This window comes from Moschus berezovskii, chromosome 20 (genome assembly GCF_049115385.1).
Source record: "Moschus berezovskii isolate FMDL1 chromosome 20, NW_MosBer_1.0, whole genome shotgun sequence".
Classification (NCBI taxonomy): Eukaryota; Metazoa; Chordata; class Mammalia; order Artiodactyla; family Moschidae; genus Moschus; species Moschus berezovskii.
Window position 1 is genome coordinate 47,198,417 of NC_142479.1, and position 24,615 is coordinate 47,223,031.

Sequence of the window (24,615 nt, forward strand, 5' to 3'; positions counted from 1 at the left end):
TACTAAATTGCCACCATGGCCTCCTGCTGGGATATGGCTGAGCCAAGACCCCAGCCCAGTCTGTCCACCTCTAGTTCAGCCTCACGACTGCTCTGCTGCAAGTCAGGTCAGGGGTTGGGACGCACAGAGAATCAGAATTCACCTGGCCTGGGGGCAGTCAGGGATGACTTCCTGAAGGAGGTGGGCCTGAAGAAGGAAGAGGAGGAGATGACCGGGCAATGAAAGAGAACAAGGTTGCTGGGAAAGAGGGCTGGGCCACCATGCTGCAGCCTGGCATGTGCAGTGCACCCAGGGGCTCGGCAGAGAGCACTCAGGGCTTCTGGAGCGTCAGGCGAGTCCACCCCCTTGGCCGAGACAGACAGCGCAGGTGCGGCAGGAGGGAGCCGCTGATTTACATCCTATAGGTGGGGGGGAAACCCAGGAAGTGCAGCCGGGCACTAACCAAATCTGGGCTAAGAATAAACGTCCTGAGTAATGAGTGGCCTGGGCCGGAGAAGGCAAGGTGGCCGCAGCCCAGCGGGCCAGGAGGAGCCGAGTAAGTAGCCGGGAAGGCGGTGCAGGGAGGGGAGGGGCGTGAGGGGGTTTGGTTGGGGGCTCTGTGTGGCCTTGGGGGTGCAGGGGGAATGGCACCTATGGCAGATGGATGAGCTCGGGGCCCCCCAGGGCTTCCTACACCCCTGCACGTGGAGTGCCCAGAGAGACTGGGGGCCCAGGGTGGGGGCTTGCCTTGCTTTCCAGGGGAGCAGCCACAAGGCCGGAGGGTCAGCCACATGGGCAGGAAGTCCCTCTATTGCCCAGGACCCAGAGCCGGGTGGGCCAGGACATTTTTAAGACATTCTATGTTGAAGTCGACACATGTAAAAGTAGGAGAACTTAAGGAGCCTCCCACAGACATGGCCCAGTGTGTGCTTTCCAGGACCGCTGGGCCCGGCCGGGGCCTTCAAAGGCCATCACGGTTCTGATCTGTAAATACCTCCAGATCTCCCTCTTAAAAACAAAACCCCAAGGGCCCTCATGCCAGGATGACTTCTGCAGAGAATGGTTCCTCAATGTCACCAAGTGCCTGTGTTCACACTTCCCGGCTGTCCTGTGTCTTTTCCGGCTGGTTTGTTCAAGTCAGGACCCAACTGCCATCCTTCTGGTTACATGATTTAATCTAGAACATTCCCATCATGCCTCATGTTTTCCCTTGCTGCTTTTCTTTAATCAAAAAAAAAAAAAAAAAACAGATGATTTATCCTGTAGAATTTTTATCAGGGGAGGTTTTGAAGGTTTGTTCAAAGGCCAAAGCAGAAGGCAGCATCCAGGTCCCTCGTTGTTCAGGGCGAGGCTGTTCCATCCTCACACACCAGGCAGGGAGAACAACCTTTCTGTGATTCTCTTTGTGGGGAGCAGCCACATCCCAAGACGTGTCCCCAGCTATGGGCTCGAATATACAAGACTTCTGAGAGAGCTGGACCAGGCAGGGACCAGGGGTCGCTTTGACACAGGGTGGACCCCTCAGTCCACAAGTCAGGAGACTGCCAGACTTGGGCCTGGCACTACCAGAGCCCGCAGGAGCAGCAGAGTCAGGCCTGGCTTCCCTAGTGCACTGACTCGCTGTGCTGTTAATTATAACTCCTTAGGAAAGCCTGTGTATTTGCCTGGGAAAAAAAACGTTTTGAATGATCTAACCCACCTGTTTGGTAGAAGTAGTAAAACCCCAAAGGACATTATAGAAAGTAGAGATATTCTACAAGAGTAAGGGGTGGGACTTCCCAGGTGGTCCAGTGGTTAAGACTTCCCCTCCCAGTGCAGGGGATTGGGTTTGATCTCTGGGCTCCTCTCCGTCGGTTGTAAAACAAAGGTCTGCCTCTGCCCTACCAGATATCCCTGAGAAAATACAGCCGGGCCCTGAACCTGCCAGAGCCCCATCTGAAGGGCCATAGGCGAAGGCTCTGAGAAGGACTGCAGTTGGAAATAACAAAACTAAACTCTGACTTTCCTTAGCCCAGTGTTTTTCAAACTAACTTGACCACACGGGCCTTTCTCGGTCCAATGCCTACGAGGCCAGGCGAGTGAGGGAGACGGCAGACAGCTGGGGTGCCGGGGAGCCCAGGCCTGCAAGAGCCCTCCCTCCTTCCCTGTGGTCAGCACTGCTTCTATCCTGCCAGCCAGGATCAATCTCGGGTGTCTCCTGCCCTCCTTTGGGGCTGAGGATGGTTCTGGAACCTTACGTAGGTCCTGGGGGTGGAGGAGGGGTGGGCAGGGACAGCGCCCTTTGGTCAGCTGGGTGGCTGTCATCTGGCCAAGTGTGTTCTGTGTCCCTGTCAGGCCCAGTGGCTCAGTGCCTCTCGACCATGAGTGGGTCTAGGTGGTTCCCATCTACCTCTGTCCACCAGCCATCACCTCCCAGAGGGCTGGGGGTGGCTGGTGTCCCCCTCCCTTCTCCCCAAATGAAGGAAGAGCCATCAGGAGTCTCCCTTCAATTCTGTTTGGCCCTTTTGCTTTTTTTTTTTTTAAACTAATTGGTTTACAATGATTGTGTTGTAATGTTTGTGTTAATTACTGCTGTATAGCAAAAAGACTGTGGATATTACAGGATACTGAATATAGTTTTCTGTGCTATAAAGTAGGATCTTGTTGTTTCTCTATTTTATATATAGTAGTCTGTATCTGCTAGACCCAAACCCCTAATTTAGGTCCTTTGCTTCATGAATAGATGCCAGTCCCAGGTTGGGAGCCCAGAAAGTATAAAAGGTACAGGACACAGCCTTCCTCTCCGCCAGGTCCTCCATCTGCCCAGTTTTCCTGCCTCTTCTGCAACAAATAGCTTTGTTAAGAGAATTTACATGACATAAAGTTCACCAGTTTAAAATCTACAACTCAGTGTTTTCAGTATATTTACAGAGTTGTGCAACATCTCTACAATCTAATTTTAGAGCATCTTCATCACGCCTCAGTCCTCCCCACCCCCAGCCCTAGGCTAGATTCGCCTATTTTGGACATTTTCTAAAAATGGAATGTGCTGTTTGATGACTGGCTTCTTCCACATGCACAATGATTTTGAGGCTCATCCATGTGGCAGGGTGTCAATACTTCACACCTTTATATGGCCAAGTAACATCCCGTAGTATGGATGGACTGCATCTCTTATGACTCCTGGTGGCACTAGTGGAAAAGAATCTGCCTGCAACGCAGGAGATGCAATGGACACAGGGTCGATCCCTGGGTCAGGAAGATCCCCTCGGGGAGGACATGGCAACCCACGCCAGTATTCTTGCCTGGAAAAATCCCATGAACAGAGGAGTCTGGTGGGCGCCAGTCCGTGGGGCCATAAGGTGTCCGACATGACAGAGCACGCGCTACTGCATTACTATGGCGGTTCTGTGTTTAACGTTCTGAGGAACTGACAGACTGTCTTCCAAAGTGGCTGTATGTTTTCAAGGTCCTGCTGAACACACAAGGGTTCCGTTCCTCCCTGTCTTCCCTAACACTTGCTGTAGTCCGTGCATTCATTTCTGCCATCCCAGCAGGTGGCTCAGTTTGGTTTTGACTGTTTCCCTGACGACAAACGCTGTTCAGCATCTTCCCATGTGCTTATTAGCCATTCAGACAGCTTTTTGGAAAAATGTCTCATTAACTCCGAAACCCATTTATAAACTGGGTTATTTGTCTTTTCATTATTCAGTGGCAAAAGTTTTTGCCTATAATCTGGATACAAATCCCTTATCAGATACTCAATTTGCAAATATTTCCTCCAAGTCCGTGAACTATTTTTTATTTTCTTGATGGTGTTCTGTGCAACACAAAAGTTTAAAATTTTTATTAAGCCCAATCTCTCAATCTTCTCTTTAATCATTTGTGCATCTGGTCTCACTGCTTAGCCCCCAAGCATGAAGACTTACTCCTGTTTTCTTCTAAAAGTTATCTAGTTACATTTAGGTCTATGATCCACTGTGAGTTACTTTCTGGTGTGAGGCAGAGGTCCACATTCACCTCTTATGAAAGTGGCTATCCAGCTGTCTCAGCACCATGGGTTGAAAAGACTATACCTTTTCCTGTTGAATCCTCTTGGTACCCTTGTTGAAAACCAATTGACTGTAAATGCTAGGCTTTAGTTTTCAACTCTAAATTCTATTTCATTGACCCATGTCTGTCCTTATGCCAGCACCACACTGTCTCATTAACAACTGGTTTGTAGTAAATTTTGAAATTGGGAAATGTGAGTCCTCCAAATTTGCTCTCTTTGAAGAGTGTTTCAGCTCTTCTGGGTCTCCTGCATTTCCATATGATTTTAGGGGATCAGCTTGTCACATTTTGCAGAAAAGCCATCTGGGAATTCAATTGGGATTGCATTGAATCTGTAGAATAATTTCAAGAATATTGCTATCTTACCCCTATTAAGTCTTTCCATCTATGAATGTGGGATATCTTTCCATTTATCTAGGTCTTGTAGTTCTCAATGTACAAATTTTGTACTTCTTTCATTCAATGTATTCTTAAGTATTTTATTTAAAACACTGTTTTTGGTTTCCTATGTTTCCTTACAGTGTTTCTTTATGTATGTACCCGTAAATGTAGATTAGAACTCTCTCCCTTTTTGCAAAAAGAAAGAGATGAAGGGAGCCTATGAGCCATGCTGTTATGGAACTTGGTTTTTGTTTTTCTGCTTAAAGAGCAATAGGGAGAGAGAGTGTCCTCGCTTCTCTTCTTCATCACAATCAGTGCATCAGTGGACGCACAGTGCAGGAACGAGGACTGCTTCCCACTCCACCCGTCCTCCCTGAGGATGGCTCTGTGAGCATCTGCTCAGGACCTACTCGCACCCCGTACTATGGATGCCCACTATAGTGGGCTCAGAGACAGATGAGACAGTGTAAGGAGGCAGACGGCTACACCCCCAAATATCCAATTCAAAATAAGAAACATCAGCAGGTTGAGACATCCCTGGTGGTCCAGTGGCTAAGATTCCGCACTCCCAGTGCAGGGGGTCCAGGCTCCATCCCTTGTTAGGGAACTTGATCCCACACTTCACAACTAACAGTTTGCATGCTGCAGCTAAGGATTCCAAGTGCCGCAATGAACCCGCACAGCCAAAAAATAAATATTAAAAAGAAAGAAATGCGGCCAGGTAGAGGGTGCTCAGACTACATGGCCATCCAGGAAGGCATACCTGAGACATCTCAGAGGCCAGGCGACATGGCAGCTGCAGGAACAAATGTCTTTGGGAAGTTACAGTGTTTCAGCCACAAGTTGAGGTTCTGGGGACAGTTCTCAGGTCTGGAACACGAGTTTGGTGATTATGAAATGATTGTGATTAATCCATTATGTTTTTAAACCACTTTATCCAAATAATAACTACCGCCTGGCAACTGCCTTGGGTCAACTCTATGCATGTCACATGCATGTCCTTAAGGAAATCTCCTCTGCAAAGGAGCACACACATTCCAGTTTACAGAATAGGAAAACCAGGGTGGTGCTGACCAGCTTTCCCAAGCTGACTGTGGTGACTCAGCTGCATTGCCCCCCAGCCCCCACCCCCCACAGGCACCGCTATCACACACATTCTGTCGCTGAAACGCGGCAAATCAGGTTTCAGAATGAGCCAACGGAAGGCCGAAATCAGGGAGGAAGGGTCATCCCCACCTTTCTCTCTTCCTTCTTATCCTCCCCCTCTCCTCTTCCTCCTTCTTCCTGATTCATAAAAGAGAGACTGTACACACTGTCATTCTCCCACGTGTTGCCCCAAATAATGAAACTACTCAAATTCTCTCAGACCTTCCAGTCCACCAGGTGCTCAAGGATAGACCGCTCACTTTGCTGCCAGCTAAGCCATTTGCCCCAAATGCAAAACCCTCTGCAGTTTTTCTCCCTCCTTCCTTCCTGTCACTTAAGTCATGTCATTGCCCTGTTTACAACAGTGGTCGAAGGGTGTCCCCTGTCACAGGTGAGTGACTATTTTACAGTAGACACAATTCAAGTCAGTTATTCCCTGACTGGTGTTCAATCGTTATGACGATGTAAACTGTATTCATAGCTAAGCCATGTGCAGTTCACCTCAGTAGCTCACCCCCAGCTCTGCGGTAGATCCAGCCTCTCAACTGGGCAAGTAGATTCCCTTATCTGCAATTGCATTTCCACTGGAGATGTTCCTCCCGCTTCCCACCTATTTTAGCTGAGCTACAGCTCCCGCTTGGCCTCCTGCCAAGTTCCGGGACTTTCTCCACCACCATTCTGAGAATTTCTACCTGCACCTCTTGGCTGCAATGGACCTGCTTTTCCCTCTCCTCCATCTGTTGAAAATCAATTGACTGTGTGCAGACGGAGAGCTTGCTTCTGGGTTCTGTTCTATTCACTGGTGTCACTAGTGGTAAAGAACCCGTCTACCAATGCAGGAGACATAGGATGGGTTCGATCCCTGGGTTGGGAAGATTCCCTGGAGGAGGACATGGCAACCCACTCCAGTATTCTTGCCTGGACAAACCTGTGGACAGCGGAGAATGTCAGGCTACAGTTCATGGAGTCTCAAAGAGTCAGACATGACTGAAGCAGCTTAGCATGCATGCACACATTTTATTCACTGGTCTGACCATCTGTCTTTATTTCATCATCACACTGCTTAGTTGAGCTTTGTATTAAGTTTTGAAATCAGGACATATGAGTCCTCTAATTTTGTTCTTCTTCAAGGTGGTTTTGACTATTCGGGGTCAAATGAAATTTTTAGGAGGAGGGTTTTTCTATTTGTTTAAAAAAAGTCATTGGGATTTTCTTAGGGATTATATAGCATCTGTGATCACTTTGGGTGGTACTGACATTTTAACAACATTAACTCTTCTAACCCATGAACATGGGATGTCTTTTTTTGGATCGTCTCTAATTTCAGCAATGTTTTCTAGTTCTCAGGGTATACTTCTTTTGCCACCTTGGTTAAATTAACTCCTAAGTATGTTTTAACTATTTATTTATATATGTATTTGGCTGTGCCAGGTCTCAGTTGCAGCATCTGGGATCTAGTTCCCTGACCGAGGATCACACCTGGGTCCCCTGCACTGAGAACACGGAGTCCTAGCCACTGGAGCACTAGGGAAATCCTTCCTACTCCTAAGTATTTAACTCATTTTTATGCCTCTGTATATAGATTTGTTTTTTTAATTTCCTTTTAGGATCATTCATTGCAAATATATGTATATGCAACTGATTTTTGTGTGTTGATTTTGTATTTGCAACCTTGCTGAGCTTTCATCTCTAACAGTTTTCAGTGTTTGAAATTATTAGAGATTTTACATATAAGATCATGTCATCTATGAACAGATAATTTTACTTTCTCCTCTCCAATTTGAATACATTTATTTCTTTTTCTTGCCTAATTGCTCTGGCTGAAACTTCCAGTACTGTGTTGAATTGATGTAAGAAGAGTAGGCATTCTTGTTAACAGTCACAGGAGAGAAACTTTCAATCTTTCATCACTGAGTGTGATGTCAACTATGGGTTCGTCATACACGGCTGTTTTCATGTAGAGGAGGTTCTCGTCTATTCACACTCTAATGAATGTTTTCATCATGAAAAGGTGCTGAATTTTGTTAAATGGTTTTTCTGCATCGAGATGTCCCTGTAGTTTTCTCCTTCATTCTTGTAACGTAGTAATGTATATTGATTGATTTTCATATGTTGAACATAGCACTGCATTCTGGGAAGGAATGAATCCTCCAGTTCAGTTCAGTTCAGTTCAGTCACTCAGTCGTGTCCGACTCTCCGCGACCCCATGAATCACAGCACGCCAGGCCTCGCTGTCCATCACAAACTCCCGGAGTTCCCTCAAACTCATGTCCACAGAGTCGGTGATGCCATCCAGCCATCTCATTCTCCGTCGTCCCCTTCTCCTCCCGCCCCCATCCTTTCCCAGCATCAGAGTCTTTTCCAGTGAGTCAACTCGTCGCATGAGGTGGCCAAAGTACTGCAGTTTCAGCTTTAGCATCAGTCCTTCCAATGAACACCCAGGATTGATCTCCTTTAGAATGGACTGGTTGGATCTCCTTGCAGTCCAAGGGACTCTCAAGAGTCTTCTCCAACACCACAGTTCAAAAGCATCAATTCTTCGGCAATCAGCTTTCTTCACAGTCCAACTCTCACATCCATGCATGACCACGGGAAAAACCATAGCCTTAACTAGACGGACCTTTGTTGGCAAAGTAATGTCTCTGCTTTTTAATATACTATCAAGGTTGGTCATAACTTTCCTTCCAAGGAGTAAGCGTCTTTTAATTTCATGGCTGCAATCAGCATCTGCAGTGATTTTGGAGCCCCAAAAAATAAAGTCTGACACTGTTTCCACTGTTTTTCCATCTATTTCCCATGCAGTGATGGGACCAGATGCCATGATCTTTGTTTTCTGAATGTTGAGCTTCAAGCCAACCTTTTCACTCTCCTCTTTAATCCTACTTGGTAATAATGTATAATTTTTTTTAACATGCTGTTGGATTTGACTGGCTAATATTTTGTTGAGAATTTTCACATCTATATTCATAAGGCATATTGGTCTGCAATTTTCTTTTCTGACAATGTCTTTATTAGACTTTGTCATCAGTATAATGCTGGCCTCTTCACTGGTCACTCATTCTCGGGAAGTGCTCGCTCTTCAACTTTTTTGAAAGAGTACAGGAAGGATTAGTTTTTACTCTTCTTTAATAGTTTGGTAGAACTCTCCAATGAAGCCGTCGAATCCTGGGTTTTGCCGGAAGGTTTCTGATCACTGATTCACCCTCCTTACTTGTTATAGGTCTATTCAGATAGTCCTTCTCCATGAATCAGTTTTTGTAGATTGCATGTTTTCTAGGAATTGTCTACTTAGATTACCCAGTTGGTTGGTGCACAACTGTTCACGGCACTTTCTTAAAATCTATAAAATGTGTACCAATGTCCCACTTTCATTTCTGATTTTGGTAACTTGGGTTTCCTCTATTTCTTTTTTAGTCAATCCAGCTAAGGTTTCCTTAAATGTCTGACTCCGTGAATAAGGGAGGAGTTAGTTTCTTTGCTGTTGCTTTCATAGTTCACAATTCTCACCTTGTCTTTGGATCTCCACGATTTTATTACAGTGTGTCTCAATGTGGGTCTCTAAGTTTATCCTGCTTGGAGTCCACTGAGATTCTCAAACTTGTATATACGTGTCTTTCCTAAGTTTTGGGAAGTCTCAAGTCATTTCTTCTCTCTGGGGTTTGGAATTCCAAATGATTCCATACAGTGGTATATTGATGGACTCCCATAAGTCCCTCAGGTCTGTTTCCATCATTCTTCGTTTCTGCTTCTCATTCTAAATAGTTCAATAGTCTTATCTCTAGGCGCACTGATCCTTTCTTCTGGCTACTCAGATCTGCTACTGACTGGGGAGTCTTTACATTTCAGTTACTGGATTTCTCAATTCCAGAATTCATTTCCATCTTTTAACGGAATATTGAGAATGGTTTGGGGTTCACAGAAAAGTTGAGTGGAAATGACAGAGAAGTCCCTTATACTCCTTACCCCCACACAAGCACAGCCTCCCTCACTACCAGCATCCTGCACTAAAGTGGCATATCGCCACCTCAACACATCATTTTCACCCAGACTCCACAGTTTACATCAGCGTTCCCTCTCAGTGCTGCTGACAAATGTATAATGACTTGCGCCCACCGTGACCGTATCACACAGAAGAGTCTCATGGCTCTGTATAGTCCCCTCTGCTCCAACTTTCTCTTTCCCTCCCCTCAACCCCTGACAGCCACTGATTTGTCTTCTGTTCCAGGATGTAATATGGCTGAATCACAGTGTGTAGACTTTTTAGCTTAGCTTTTCTCACTTAGTCATATTCATTTAAGGTTCCTCCACGTCTTTTCATGGCTTGAGAGCTCACTTCTTACTAGTGCTGAATAAATTCCGTTGTTTGGATGAGCCACAGTTTATCTCTCAGGTCATCTACTGAAGGGCATTTTGGCTGCTTCCAAGCTTTGGTTCCTTTTTTACAATCGCTCTGTTTATTCATATCCTCATTTTATTCTACATCCTTTTGCTGATTTCCTTTAGTTCTCTGTCCATGGTTTCCTTTAATTCATGGAACACATCTAAGACAGCAGATCTAACATCTTTGAATAGTATTTTCAATGTCTAGGTTTCCCCAGGGATGGTTTCTGTCAAATCCTCTTTTTTTCCCCCTCTGTGAATGTGCCATATTTTCCAGTTTCTTTGCATGTTCCGTACTTTTTTTAAGAACTGAATATTTTGAGCATTGTGTTGTGGTAACTCTGGAAATTTAATTCCCTCATTCCTCAGGGATTGCTGATTTTGCTGTTGTTGTTGAGAGCTGGAGTCTGTGACTTTTCCAAACTATTTTTGTAAAGTATGTATTCCTTGTGTGTGGTCACCAAAGTTTCTGTTCATCTCCGCAGTCAGCCAGTGACCTGACAAAGATTTTCCCCAAGTCTCTGTTGCTCCTGAATTTCATGATGATGGGTCTTTGTTTGAGAGAAGTCATTGTACAGGAGACCTGATTGGCTCTTTGAATCTGGAGGCTAATGTCTTTCAAACATGTCTCTGAAACTGCCATCGGTCAACATTTATATCTCCTGAAATAATTCCATATTTTCATGTCTTGTCTCTATTTTCTGGGATGTTTCTTTAAATACATCTTATAACCCTTCTATAGATGTTTTTATTCTAGCTATTATATTTTTAAACTTCTAGTCATTCTTATTTGTTCTATGCATATTATTCTTTAAAAATAGCACATCATTGAGAATTCTTTGGCAACCAGTGGTTAGGACTCCGTGTTTTCACTCCCAAGGGCCTGGTTTCAATTCCTGGTCGGGGAACTAAGATCCTAACAACAATAAAAGAAGGACATTATCTTTTTCATGGATGCAAAAGTTCTCTTTCTGAGGATGTCTGCTGATCGCCTCTTAGTTTTCCTCTGTTCCCTGCATTGTCTCAATTGGCTCGGGGTGGGTTTCTTGTGCTTGCCTTGTCCCAGGTTCAGAGGTGGTTTTCCAGTATTGGGTGACTCCTGGCTGTGGTTTACAATTCAGACTGCGGCACTGACAGCTGATTGGAAGCTGTAGGTAAACAGATCGGGCTTTTCATGTAGAAGTTTTGCTCCGAATGGTCAGTCATTTTCTTGAGAGAATCTCCCAGGCAGTGCTTCCAGTCCTTTTCCTTTGGGTCAGTTTTTCCAGAGCCAAATCTGCTGGTTTTCTGCCACTTGCAGGATGGGGAAAGATACATTTTTACAGACCTAGCCATGACACTTCTGAGGTATGGCTGGGGGGAGAGTGGACCTCAAATCCACCCTCAGTTGTGTCTGAGGAGACCCCCAACCTCCTGCTTGGGTGGATGAGGGGCAATCACCTGCCTGGGGTCAAGCCCTCTTTGTGTAAATTTCCCCCAACCCTATTCCATGGTTCTGCACTCCATCCCCGATGTCAGAGGCACCAGAGCCTCCACTCCAGGAGCTTCCTAAGGTTCAGTGACCCAGTTCTGCTTTGTTCGCTGTGAACTTCAAAAGAGAGAGACATCACCTGAAGCCAGTCACCCAGGCCACCTGCTTTCCATCTTCCAAGATGTTGCTGTTATTTGTCCCCTGCTGCAGCTACTTCTTCCATTCTACTCTTGAGGATGATTATATTTTTAAAAAATTATTTATTTATTCTTTTATTTGGCTGTGCTGGGTCTTCATTGCTGCAGAGGTTTTTCTCTAGTTGCGTTGAACAGGGGCTACTCCCTAGTTGTGGTGCACGGGCTTCTCATTGTGGAGAATGATCTCAAGTGGAGCACGGGCTCAGGGACACTTGGGCTTCAGCAGTTGTGGCTCCCAGACTCTACAGCGCAGGCTCAATAGTTGTGATGCACGGGCTTAGCATGTAGGACCCTCCTGGATCAGGGATTGAACCTCTATTGCATTGGCAAGTGGATTCCTTACCACTGAGTCACCAGGGAAGCCCCCGAGGACAACTCTCTTTCCCTGTCCTTTTAGTTTGGTTTCAGGAGGGAAGGAAGATGTGCTTAAGTTGCCAAGTCACTGGGAGCCACTGGTCTTTTCTTGGCGGTTTTTCATTAAAGAATAAGCAAAAACCTCATGATACGTTTAAGAGAAGTTGTTGGGAATGTAAATACCATGAAATCAGACAGAAATTTAGAAAAGACTCAGCAACACACAACCAGCTGGGATAAGTCCCAGGCGCCTTGTGGAGCCAAAGAACCAGACACAGAAGTTCAAGACTGGGTGGTGCCAGCATCCTGTGGGCCTGTAGTTCTCAAGCTCAGACCAGGAGTCACCGCTGGGAACAGGTGTTGGGTGGGGGGGCCCATGAAAGTCACCAGGGGGAAAGAAACATTCACCACCCTGACATGGTGGCTGTGGCACAGGTGTGCACGCATGGATAGGTTTGTCAGGCTGCACTTTTGAGACGTGTCACCGTGTGTCTCAGCAGAAGGGATGGAAACGGACATTTATTGAGTGCCTGCTGTTTGCTAGGCACTGGCTCGGTCTGCTTTTCTTTCTGATTCATTCATTTAATGAGCACCTGCGATGTCCGAGGCACCACTGAGATCCTGGGGACCCAGCAGCAAACAAAACAAGTAGCGCCTGTGCCTGCCAGGCACTGCTGGTTACCGGGGAGACACCAGGGAGGGGGAGTCTGTGATGAGTACATGCTGATGGGGGGCGAGGACAGGGTGTCAGAAAGGCTTCCCCGTGAGAACGAAGTTGAAACAGATCCGACGGGTCAGGAGGAAGTGAGCAGCCGCGGAGCAGGAAGAGCCTGGTATGCGGAGGGACCAGCGCACGCAAGGATCCCGTGAAGGTGCGCGTCCACAAGGGCAGAGAACAGGGCCGAGCAGGGCGCGCTGTCTCGGGAGGGGCCTCCAAACCAGCGAGTCCCGGCTGGGAAACTGAAGCTCAGTGTGGCAGGTCCCGGCTGCCCAGCGAGCGTTGCTGGGGAAGAGGCTAGCTTTGTCTGTTGCCCCTCCACTCACAGAGTGGGAGGCCGCCTGGACTCCGGCCTCCAGCTGCCCTCACGATCCCGCCTCTCAGCCCCACAGGGCCCGCGGCGGGGGGTGGCCATGGAGCCCTGCCCCGAAGAGCAGTACTGGGACTCGCTGCTGAACACCTGCGTCTCCTGCAAACCCATCTGCAGCAGCCAGATTCCGCGCACCTGTGCGGCCTTCTGCAGTGAGTTCTGGGGCCCAGGCCCTCGCTGCAGGCGAGCAGCCTCTACTCCTCACACATGGGGACTGAGTGGGGTGGAGGAGGACAGACAGTGTGGGACCCTCTGCCTCTCGACCCTCCTTCCAGCTTGCAGCTTCCCGGGGGTGCCCTGTTCCTTCCTGCCTCAGGGCCTTTGCACAGGGATATTTAACCAGGGCTCCCTCCTGCCTGACTTTAGGTCCCAGCACCAAGTCGGAGCTCTTCTCTGACTGTCGGATGGAGAGTGGGTCCTTCTTCTCCATTCTCTGCTTGCACTTCTTTCTGAGTCTTTTTACTATAGAAGTTATCAAACTGAGAGAGAACAGCATAACAAACCCGTCAGCAGCTTTAGAAATACTGCTTTTTCGGTCCCCAATCAATGTTTTAACTTGTGTATTTTAAAGTAAATCTGAGAACTCATATCATTTTACCTGTGAATACTTCACACATAGGCCTTCAAAATACAAGCTCAACATTTTATCACTTCCAGAAGTAATTCTTTAACATTGTTTACACTTACGCCATATCCAATTCTGACAAGTTGACAAGTCTATTTTGCTTACCTGATGGAACTCATCATGACGTGTATCATGTTCTTTCCTGTGGGTTTGTTTTTTGTGTGTCTCAATCACCAGACTGCGGGCTCAAGTCCTTTCTTAAGCCTAGCACAGTGCCTGACACACAGTGCTTCATACAAATACTGGCTGAGTGGAGCTCAGAGAGGCTAAGTGACTTGCCCAAGAACACAGAGCATAACAGTGGAAGAGATAGGATTTGAAAAATGACTCTTTGACACCAGCACCATGACTGAGCCACTATCCAGTAATGAGGTGGTCATTCATTATGTTGACCGCCAAATCCTAGAAAGAGGAATGGAAATGACTGTTTCATGGTTAAAAGATGAACCATAAAGCACCACTGGGAGAGACCACCACATGCCAATGGGCTGAGGAGCACGGAAGTTTTCTTGTAGGAGGTACCACCCGAGATTGATCATTGAAAGCTGAGGATGTGGAGGCCAGTTGAGGGGGAAGGGCATCCCCCAAGAAGTGACCACTGTGGCCAAAGGCACAAGACCCAGAAAGTACAGCAGAAACACTGAGGCCTAGTGGGGAGTCTGTGAGGTCTGGCAGTGAGGGTGGTGGCCTGTGGAGCTGTCACCTACACAGGCACATGGGGGACCCGAGTTGGGTAGGAGGTCACCCTGGGACAAGGCCGCCATTAGGCTAACTTCCCCCTGTGTTGGGGTCGGGGGCCCAGGGCTGGGCAGGGCAAGGGAAGGTCTCAGATCCACACCTCCCTGGTATTGTCCTCTACTCTGAAAAGGACGTAAGGGCTGGCGTGTCTGCATTGCAAAGAGGCGCGGTGAATGTTCTACTTAAACCTTGAGCATTATTCAGTATGTGTCAGGAACTGTGTTGGGGACTTCACATCCTCAGAGCAACTGTAAGAAATCACCATATTATATTGTGATTATCCCTCTCCTGGAAAACGGGAGATTGAGCCACAGAGAGGCCCAGCTGCCACGTGAAGTGTGGATGAGGGCGCCCCAAGCCTGAGTAGCTTCAAGGTCTGGCTTCTGGGCCTCTGTCGTGTGCTGCCTGCAAACCTGCCTGCAGGTCACAGTTCCATAGGAACAGAGTCCTCCCCAGCTCACCAAGGGGTATGCTGGCTTCCTTCTCCATTCCTTGTATTTATAAGAGATATGCTTCTCCTTCATGAGATTTGAAAAATCCAAGTAAAGAACTCCTGTGACAATGTAATAACTTAAGACATCAATGTTAAAATATAACTAGAAAATCCTTATATGGTTAGTACTAGGAAATGCACTTTTAAATAATATGTAGAGCAAAGAACAAATACTAATGAAAAATAAGAACATTTCAAACTAGATATAGAAAAAAATACTACACATCAAAACACATGCAGTGCAGCTAGACAGTACACAGTGGACAAGGTACCGTGTAGTGTTTGCATCATGGAAAAGGACTGGGATTACTCTGGAATTGCCTTTGGGGAACTGGTCTAGGATTTTTTTACACTGGGATGCCCTTTGAGGCCAGACCTGCAGGTCCTGTGTGTGTCCATCACCCAGTAACATCACTGATCTCTGTCTCCCAGAGTCACTCAGCTGCCGCCAAGAGCAAGGCAGGTACTATGACCTGCTCCTGAGGGACTGCGTCAGCTGTGCCTCCATCTGCGGACGTCACCCCAAGCAGTGCACACACTACTGTGAGAACACGCTGAGGAGCCAAGTGAGCCTCCTACCAGAGGTCAGGAGACGGGCCGGAGAGGCCCCGACCCGAGCAGACGCCCCGGGGAGGTACCAGGTGCCAGAGCACAGAGGCTTGGATGCGGGTCCAGGTAAGCCACCTGTTGTGTTTGGCCTGAGCTTTGTTCAAGGTCCAAGTGGGTGGAAGTCAGGCACCAGGCCTCAGTAAGGAGGGGCTGCAAAGCAGGAAGTCCAGTGCATGCAAATAACCAGAAGCCAGACTGCGGGGTGGTCATCACAGGAAGAAAAACTAGGCAAAGTTTACAGAAGTCTGTGGGCAAGAAGAAAGCAGCAGAAGAAAAAAAGACCAGACGGCTGGGAGTCTCCTGACAGCCTCTGAGTGAGCTCTCAGAACACAGGGCCACGAGTGACCAGCACAGCCAACCTGTGAGCAAGACCCCCAGTCCCATTCAGAGAAGCGGAGATTCATCAGGGCCTGCAGGCCATGTCTGCCCCATACCGTGTCCCTCCGGAGGTCTGGGCCTTACACGTGTCCCACTGTGTCCCGACACGTGTGTGTGCAGGTGAGGCCGGAGCTGGGTTTGGCAAGGGCTGGAAAGAGAAGGTGCTGAGTCCAGGCCCCGGGTCCTGAGGGTGGGGGTGGGGCGTGGGGGATGGTCACACAGCAGAGCTGACCTCTCTCCATCCCCTCCTGCTCCCCACATCCGGCACCCCCACTCACTCTGCACCCTGCCAACCCCTACCTTGGCCCACTCCACATCTCTCGGAAAGGCCATTCCTTTGTTTGATGGGAACAGTGGAAGCTTAGCTGGGCTGGGGCTCCAGGCGCCCACACCTGTGGCCACTTCCCTCCTGTCTTCATGGGGCGTCTCTGTGGGTCTGTCTTCCTCTTTCTAAGGACACTTGTCATTGAATTCAGGGCCACCCTCATCCAGGGTGGCCTCACCTCCAGATCCTTACTTTTTTTTTTTAAAGTTTTGTTTTGGCTGCATCGGGTCTCAGTTGTGGCACATGGGATCTTCCCTGCCTCATTCAGGATCTTTCAGGGCTCAGTAGCTGCAGCTCTCAGGCTTATTAGCTCTGTGGCATGTGGGATCTTAGTTCCTCAAACAGGGACTGAACCCCCGCCCCCTGCATTACAAGATGGATTCTTTTTTTCCCCCAACTTTATTTACTTTTGGCTACACTAGGTTTTTGTTGCTGCCGGCAGGTTTTCTCTCATGGTGAGTTGTGGGCTGCTCTCTAGTTGTGGCACAGGGGCTTAGTTGCTCCATGGCATGTGAGAACTTCCTGGCCCAGGGATCGAACCCCTGTTTCCTGCACTGCAAAGCAGGTTCTTAACCACTAGACCAGCAGGGAAGTTCTCCAGACCCTTAACCTGGTCATATCCACAAAGGCTCCTCTCTCACAAATCAGGTCACATGTATGTGTTGGGGGATGCCCGCCTAGGGGACTCCTTGGGGGCACACTGGCATGGTAGCCTGGTGGTCAGTCTTATCTGAGGCTTTTTGCTTATCTTGCAGCATGGACTGTTTTCTCTTCCCATCCCCGCCACTGCGACACATGACGTCAGCACTGTGAGGGCTGCCCCAGGCCTGAAGCCAGGGAAGAGGTGCAGACAGCTTTGTGCAACTACCTCACTCGTCCCCAGCCTGCCCACTTGCTGGGCCAGGGCCGCAGAGATGCTGGCCAAACGTTCCACTGGGTCCAGCAGCAGCCAATAGCATGGAGGTCGGAGTGTCTGCCCCATTCCCCCAGAAGGCAGACCTGACCATGAGCACCAGTGGCCGTGGGCCCAGGCTCAAATCCTGTCCTCCCTCGGCCACACCAGCCAAGCCAAAGCCACCAGGGCCCTCAGGATGGTCACAGCACCACCAGTCTAGCTGGCCAGAGTTCCAGCCCAGCAGCAGCAGTTTCCAGGCAAGACTGGTTCTGAAAACAGTGTAAAGGGTTGAATAAATCAAATGGAAAGTTCAGTTCAGTCGCTTAGTCGTGTTCGATTCTTGGCAGTCCCATGGACTGCAGCATGCCAGGCTTCCCTGTCCATCACCAACTCCCGGAACCTACTGAAACTCATGGCCATTGCATTAGTGATGCCATCCAAACATCTCATCCTCTGTCATCCCCTTCTCGTCCTGCCTTCAATCTTTCTCAGCATCAGGGTCTTTTCCACTGAGTCGGTTCTTTGCATCAGGTGGCCAAAGTACTGGAGTTTCAGCTTCAACATCAGTCCTTCCAATGAATATCCAGGACTGATTTCCTTTACGACAGACTGGTTTGATCTCCTTGCAGTCCAAGGGACTCTTAAGAGTCTTCTGCAGTACCACAGTTCAAAAGCATCAGTTCTGCACTCAGCTTTCTTTATAGTCCAACTCTCACATCCATACATGACTACTGGAAAAACCATAGCTTTGATGAGATGGACCTTTGTTGTAAGGTAATGTCTCTGCTTTTTAATATGCTGTCTAGGTTGGTCATAACTTGCCTTACAAAGAGTAAGCATCTTTTAATTTCATGACTGCAGTCACCATCTGCAGTGATTTTCATGCCCAAAAAATAAAGTCTGTCACTGTTTCCATTGTTTCCCCATCTATTTGCCATTAAGTGATGGGACCAGATGCCATGATCTTAGTTTCCTGAATGTTGAGTTTTAAGCCAACTTTTTCACTCTCCTCTTTCATTTTCATCAGGAGGTTCTTTAGTTCTTCTTTGCTTTCTGCCATAAGGGTTGGGTCACCCGCATATCTGAGGTTATTGATATTTCTCCCAACAATCTTGATTCCAGCTTGTGCTTCATCCAACCTGGCAATGTGGATGATGTACTCTGCATATAAGTTAAATAAGCAGGGTGACAATATGCAGCCCTGATGTACTCCTTTCCCAATTTGAAACCAGTCCGTTGTTCCATGTCCATTTCTAACTGTTGCTTCTTGACCTGCATACAGATTTCTCAGGAGGCAGGTCAGGTGGTCTGGTATTCCCATCTCTTTAAGAATTTTCCACAGTTTGTTGTAATCCATACAGTTGGATTTTTTGGCGTAGTCAATAAAGCAGAAGTAGATGTTTTTCTGGAATTCTCTTGCTTTTTCGATGATCTAACGGATGTTGGCAATTTTATCTCTGGTTCCTCTGCCTTTTCTAAATCCAGATTGAACATCTGAAATTTCTTGGTTCACGTACTGTTGAAGCCTAGCTTGGAGAATTTTGAGCATTACTTTACTAGCGTGTGAGATGAGTGCAATTGTGCGGTAGTTTGAGCATTCTTTGGCATTGCCCTTCTCTGGGATTGGAATGAAAACTGACCTTTTCCAGTCCTGTAGCCACTAGTGAGTTTTCCAAATTTGCTGGCATATTGAGTGCAGCACTTTCACAGCATCATCTTTTAGGATCTGAAATTGCTCAGCTGGAATTTCATCACCTCCACTAACTTTGTTCGTAGTGATGCTTCCTAAGGCCCACTTGACTTCACACTCCAGGATGTCTGGCTCTAGGTGAGTGATCACACCATCATGGTTATCTGGGTCATGAAGATCTTTTTTGTGTAGTTCTATGTATTCTTGCCACCTCTTCTTAATATCTTCTGCTTCTGTTATGTCTATACTGTTTCTGTCTTTTATTGTGCCCATCTTTGCATGAAATATTCCCGTGGTATCTCTAATTTTCTTGAAGAGATCTCTAGTCTTTCCCATTCTATTGTTTTCCTCTATTTCTTTGCATTGATTGCTGGAAAACCTGCTTGGAAATGAACCAAGCACTGCCCCTGGTGGCAGTGCTCAGAACTGCACCTGCCAGCCTGGTTCTTAAGCAAGCACGGAGGTCACGTCCTTTCCAGACAGAAGTCCCTGGGCCTGGGGTCAGCAGACAGCGAGGCACCGGGCCAGGCCGCTCCATCCCAGGGCCAGGTCACTAGGGCCGAGGCAGGGCAGCAACCAAGTTGCAGATGGCTTGGTGACTGAGCACAGGAAGCAGAGCAGAGGCGGGGACCCTGTCCTCCTGTGTGGCAGCCTGCAGGCTCCCCACTCTTTCCTGTCTGGAAGGAGTGACATGCATGAATTGTGATGGGAGAGAAAAGGCATTAATACCGAGGTTTGGGGCCTTCTCCCCGGAAGCAACGCCTGCTGGAGGTGGGGCTGTCGATTCCTAGGTGTTCCCATCGAAGCACATCTCATCCCAGGCTGTACCCCAAGTGCCCACCTTCCCCTCCTTCCTCACTCCCTGCCCCTGAGGTCCAGCCCATCTCAGTATCCATCATGCAGCTGGTCCCCAGTCAAGGACTGCATCCATGTTGCCGGAAGTGATAGTGCAGTCTGTGGGACTCTGAAAGCATGCCCGTGTCTCCAGCCTGGGTGCAGCTGGAAGGTGACATGTTCTGCCGTTTTAACTGCACTTCTCCTCCAGGCCAGGGCCTCTGTGAGGCATGTGCTGGGGCCAGGGGAGCCAGGCAGGAACTAGGTCCATTTCCTTGGGAAGCCCCAGATCTCGGTCTGGGCCGAGGGACAGAGAGAAGGCAGAACCTGCCTTTCAGAAGCAGAGTTGTCTAGTGTGGCATCTGAAAGCAGATGAACTCTCAGATGGCAGAAGACCACTCCTGTTCTCACTTCTGGTTCTGCGGATCTGAGCAGGGAGAGGAAGGGGGACGGCGGGCTCGGGAGGCAGGTCCCTGCTGATGGCGCCCAGGGTCACCATGGCAGGTGGATGGTGCTGTGGATGGAGTCACCTAGAGGCTTGGCCCTGGTGCTCCGGTGACTGAACCACACCTCTCCTCGTTCTAGTTCAAGCGGACACTCTCCATGGGGCTTCTTCAGCTGGCTTCTCATGTGGGGGCTCAGGGCACACAAGAAAGCAAAGGGGCAGCTGACAGGACTCCTCGGGGCACAAGCCAGACCCTGTGTCACCCTGGCTACATTCTGCTGGGCGCAGCGGGGGGCCCAGCCCAGCCTGACCTGAGGATGGAAATCAGGAATCATCTCCAAATGCCAGCAGCCAGTCTCCAGTCAGTCTGAGTGCTGGAATTCACACTGAAAACACCTGAAATATGCAGATGTGTGGTTGTGAATTGACCTGGTGGTTCTGTGTACTGAGCAGCATCAGAGAATAGACGCTGGTGGCTGGTAATCCCGCTTCTGATGGGAAGGCTTGTCCAGCTGGCCTGATGGTTTCCCTTTATCCTGGGGTGTGTAGGAGCAGGAGAGACCTGGGAGCTGGGAAACTTGGTGTCATCTGGTTCTGCACACCCTGTGACCTCTCCCCGGATCCTCTCACCTCTCAGGATCTCGGCCTCCAGATCTGTAACCTCACTCAGGGTCTTTGCTTTCCCTCCCCCACCCAAGGCCTCTCTGAGCTCTGGTCAGCACTGCTGGCCTGAGGTGGTGACACCAGCCTGCTCAGAGCTCTGTAAACATCAAGGCAGCACAGGCCAGCAGTCACTTTATACAACTCTGTCTTGGGAGTGTGTGTAAGGAAGAGGACCATTGTTCACAATCGTCATGTATATGTGTGGTTGGCCAGGCCCTGGCCTGGAGTCCATCAGGCCTGCCACTGAGTGCAGCTCTGCAATTGGGACCACGGTGATTCTGAGGCTGTTCTGTTTCCTGCAAGATGGACTGTAAGATGGTACAACCACTGTTGAAAACCGTCAGGCTCCTCAAACAGCTCAACAAGGAGCTGCCATCTGCCCCACACTCCGCCCCTGGGATGCATCCATGAGAGTGAACACAAGGTCCACGTGGAAACCTGCAAGCTTGACACACTCCAATGTCCCCTGTGGACAGACAAATGACACATGTGACCACAGGCCTGAGCTTTGGAAACACCCTGAGGGGCTGACACAAAGGCCCCGTGCTGCAAGAGTCTGTCGGTGGCCAGAACTGGTGCAGAGACAGCCTAGTGGAGCCTGGGAGAGGGGGGTCACCACGATGGGTGCAGTGCTGGGCCCGCCCCCAGGCACACAGGCAACGGCTGCACAACCCTGCAAACACACTGAACCCCTGCCTCCTCTGCTTTACAGCTATGTAGCCACGGACTACACCTCAGTCTCTAAAGAGGTGACGAGCCCTCACTCCCAGAGCACAAGGATCTGGGGATGCGAAAGAAAGCGCTGTATGCTCCAAGGGCAGCAGGCGGCCAGCAGTCTTTCCTCCAGGTGGAAGGAGGCCCAGGGCAGGTGTCGAGGGCAGGGCTTTGGCTCAGGCCCTGAGAGGCAGAGGGACCAGCGCCCCATTTCCCTAGGGCCCCCGGCTTTACCCCTGCCCCCCAAACTCAGAAGCAACTGCAGTGTCTCTCTCTCGAAGCTTGTGCCCCCAGGTCAGAAAGACACACACCCTCCCTGGATAGCTATCCCCCGTTCATCCAGCCACCTCTGGTTCTGCCCCAAGTCACACGCCAAAGGAGATGATAAAAACGATGTCCAGCTCCACCATCTCAGAGGCTGCACCAGGCCGGGGTGGCAGCAGGCTGAGCCTGACCCTCCAAGCAGGTGCAGGGTAACCACAGAGCTTGCATTGGGCTGACAGGGCCAGAGCGAGCTTGGAGGAGGAGGGCTGCTCCCTGAGGAGAGCTGCCTCAGGGAGGCCCTGCTCATTCTCACCCCGGCCTTGTCCTGCAGCGCCTACAGGGCTGAAGCTGAGCGCTGACCAGCTGGCCCTGGTCTACAGCACGCTGGGCCTATGTCTCTGTGCCATCGTCTGCTGCTTCCTGCTGGCCGTGGCCTGCTTCTTCAAGAGGAGGGGGGTCCAGGTCTCCTTCCCGACCCGCCCAGGGCCGTGTCCCACGCGGGCCAAGACCTCCAAGGGTGAGTGTTCACTGGGGTCCCAACCATCTCTCTGTCCTGGCCCTGCCCCGTTTCTAAGTGGACAGCGCCAGGCAGCTCCTCCTGGGGAGGCCTGGGGCTGGTTGGTGCAGCACCCGCCAGACTAGATGAACCAGGTCAGACATCAAGGCGAGAAGAGAAGGGGCTTGAGGAAGGGTGGGTGGACGCATGGGGTGGGGTGTGGGTGCGGGGACCGCAGCGCTAAAACCGGAGGTGGTGGGTCCCCCGGCGCTTTGGGACTCTAAAGCCCGCACCTGCCCATCAGCCCGGCGGAAAGGGAGGGCGTGGCCGGGCTGCCTCGGGGAGAGGGCCGAGGAGGAGGGGTCCGCGCCGAGGCCAACGCCCTCTCCTCCCTGCACAGATCACTGGATGGAAGCCGGCCGCGTGGCAGGGGCGCCGCCCGAGCCGGTGGAGACGTGTAGCTTCTGCTTCCCGGAGTGCAGGGCGCCCACCCAGGAGAGCGCAGGCGCGCCCGCGACACCCGGGTCCGAACGCACAGGGAGGAGGGCGCCCCGCGGCCAGAGCGCAGCCGGACAGCCCTGCGTGCGCGCCGCGAACGGCGGGATCGAGGTGGTGTACACGCCCGCGCAGGAAGGAGGCCTGGCCACGTGAACCTGGGGGACTGGTGAGGGGGGAGTGGGAGAGAAGTGGGGTACGGGGGTGGGCAGAAGGGGAGGGAGAGGCGATGGGGGAGGAGGGGGGAAGAGCTGGGGGTCCCTGGCCCCCGTTCTTGACCCCAGGTCTCCACTGCAGGTCACCATCACCTCAGCGCCCCTGCGGTAAAGGCACCGCCCCTGCTGGACTCAGCCCCCGGGCCCCTTCGCGGAAATAAAACCTCCCACACTGCCCGCTCCTCACTGTCCTGGTTTGGGGTCCTGTCTCCCTGTGGTGACCACCCAGTTTCACAGCTCCTGCTGCCCCTGGGTTCCAAGCCTGGTCTCCGCAGATCTGAGATCACATGTGGACGGAGGTGGCGGGCTCTGCACATGGCCCACACATGGTGTACTAGGGCTGTGCCAGCTTGCATCGATCTCACGAAACCCATTCCCTTCCGTGTCTCCTCGGGAAGGTGTGAAGCAGCGTGCCTGTGTGCCCTGTACATGTGTTTGCGCAGCGCTGCCCCCACCAGTCAGGGGCGTGGGGTGGACAGAAGGGCAGGCGGGCTCAAACCAGGCATCAAGCTGCTTGGAAAGCCTGGGACCATGCCACGGGTTCATGGGCAGGAGTGTTCTCATTTAGACACCAACCTGCACTACTGTTTTGTATTTTTCTTTACATCAAATTTTCTTTCAGACCTACTTGGTAAATTTTATGGATTTTAACTGGTAACACTATATCTGGGAATTCACAAATTTTTGATGTTACATATATGTCCGACTCTTCGTAAGTCCATGGACTGTAGCCCACCAGGTTCCTCTGTCCATGGGGATTCTCCAGGCAAGAATACTGCGGTGGGTAGCCTTTCCGTTCTCCAGATTATCTTCCCAACCCAGGGATCGAACCCAGGTTTCCTGCACTGCAGGCTGATTCTTTACCCTCTGAACCACCGGGGATGCCCATGTATTTATATCAATATCTATATGATATATATATTCTCTCTCTCTCTCTCTCTCTCTCTATATATATATATATATATATATATAAAAAAGCAATGAAACCTATATTTTAGTAGCATTTAAACCTGAAAATACAAAACTATTCTAAGGAGCTACATAGATAAACACAACATTATACGAACCATTCATCCTGTATCTCCCCCAAACTGCCTGGCACACCTACACGCACCAAAGGTTCACACACACATTCCGGGAGGTGCAGACAGGACACTCCCTCTTTCCCCATCCTCTGTTAACAGGCCTGTCTGCTTCCCAGACTGGGCGGTTTCAGCTCTGGACCCTCCTGCCTCCCTACCCAGGTGTTGCAGGGCTGTTCCTGCCATGCCAGTGACAGGAGGGGCTGCCCCACCCTCACCCTGGGTTGCAAACGGCCAATGTGTGTCTCTGTCCAAATTTCCCTTTATAAGGCCACCAGTCACCCTTGTGACCTCACTTGAACTTGATCATGACTGTAAACCTACAAATAAGTGTCGCACTTAGAGGTGCTCAGAGTTAGGACCTCAGCCCTTGAGAGTGGGGATACATCCTGCCCAAAACATGGTTCTTCCAGAGCCCGCCTCCGCTTCAGCTGTCTGAAGGCAGAGCTCTGACCTGCTGTTCAGAGGGCCCCCTGTGGCAATGAGGATGGCCTGGTGCAGCGTCTCTGGGCAGCCCTGCTGGATGCCGGCAGAGTCCTGGCACAGCTCTGAGCTGCACTGATGTGCTCATGACATGAAGGTAGGCTCGTTCCAAAGGTGTGCAGACTCACCTTCCCTCTGCAGCT

The 24,615-nt window shown here is 49.9% G+C and overlaps 1 protein-coding gene across 3 annotated transcripts; it reads left to right on the forward strand.

The window, feature by feature from the left end:
- The first annotated feature begins 363 nt into the window (after positions 1 to 363).
- On the forward strand, positions 364 to 23,082 carry TNFRSF13B (TNF receptor superfamily member 13B). Of its 3 annotated transcripts, none has more exons than XM_088828959.1 (6): positions 372 to 535; positions 13,043 to 13,180; positions 15,317 to 15,559; positions 22,033 to 22,218; positions 22,598 to 22,806; positions 22,990 to 23,082. In XM_088828959.1, exons 1-6 carry the CDS (start codon positions 475 to 477, stop codon positions 23,017 to 23,019), a joined length of 867 nt encoding a protein of 288 aa, XP_088685085.1. In that variant the 5' UTR covers positions 372 to 474; the 3' UTR covers positions 23,020 to 23,082. The 3 variants fall into 3 exon arrangements, with proteins under 3 accessions (XP_088685086.1, XP_088685085.1, XP_055263481.1); XM_055407506.2 differs by having other exon boundaries at positions 374 to 535; positions 22,598 to 22,861; XM_088828960.1 differs by lacking the exon at positions 13,043 to 13,180 and having other exon boundaries at positions 364 to 535; positions 22,598 to 22,861.
- The last annotated feature ends 1,533 nt before the right edge of the window (positions 23,083 to 24,615 follow it).

Bases quoted from the DNA above. Each gene is read 5' to 3' on its own strand.
- TNFRSF13B (XM_055407506.2), top strand. From the start codon at position 475: ATGAGTGGCCTGGGCCGGAGAAGGCAAGGTGGCCGCAGCCCAGCGGGC. The intron at 536-13,042 runs GTAAGTAGCCGG...CCCGCCTCTCAG, and splicing joins AGCGGGCCAGGAGGAGCCGA to CCCCACAGGGCCCGCGGCGG. The intron at 13,181-15,316 runs GTGAGTTCTGGG...TCTGTCTCCCAG, and splicing joins CACCTGTGCGGCCTTCTGCA to AGTCACTCAGCTGCCGCCAA.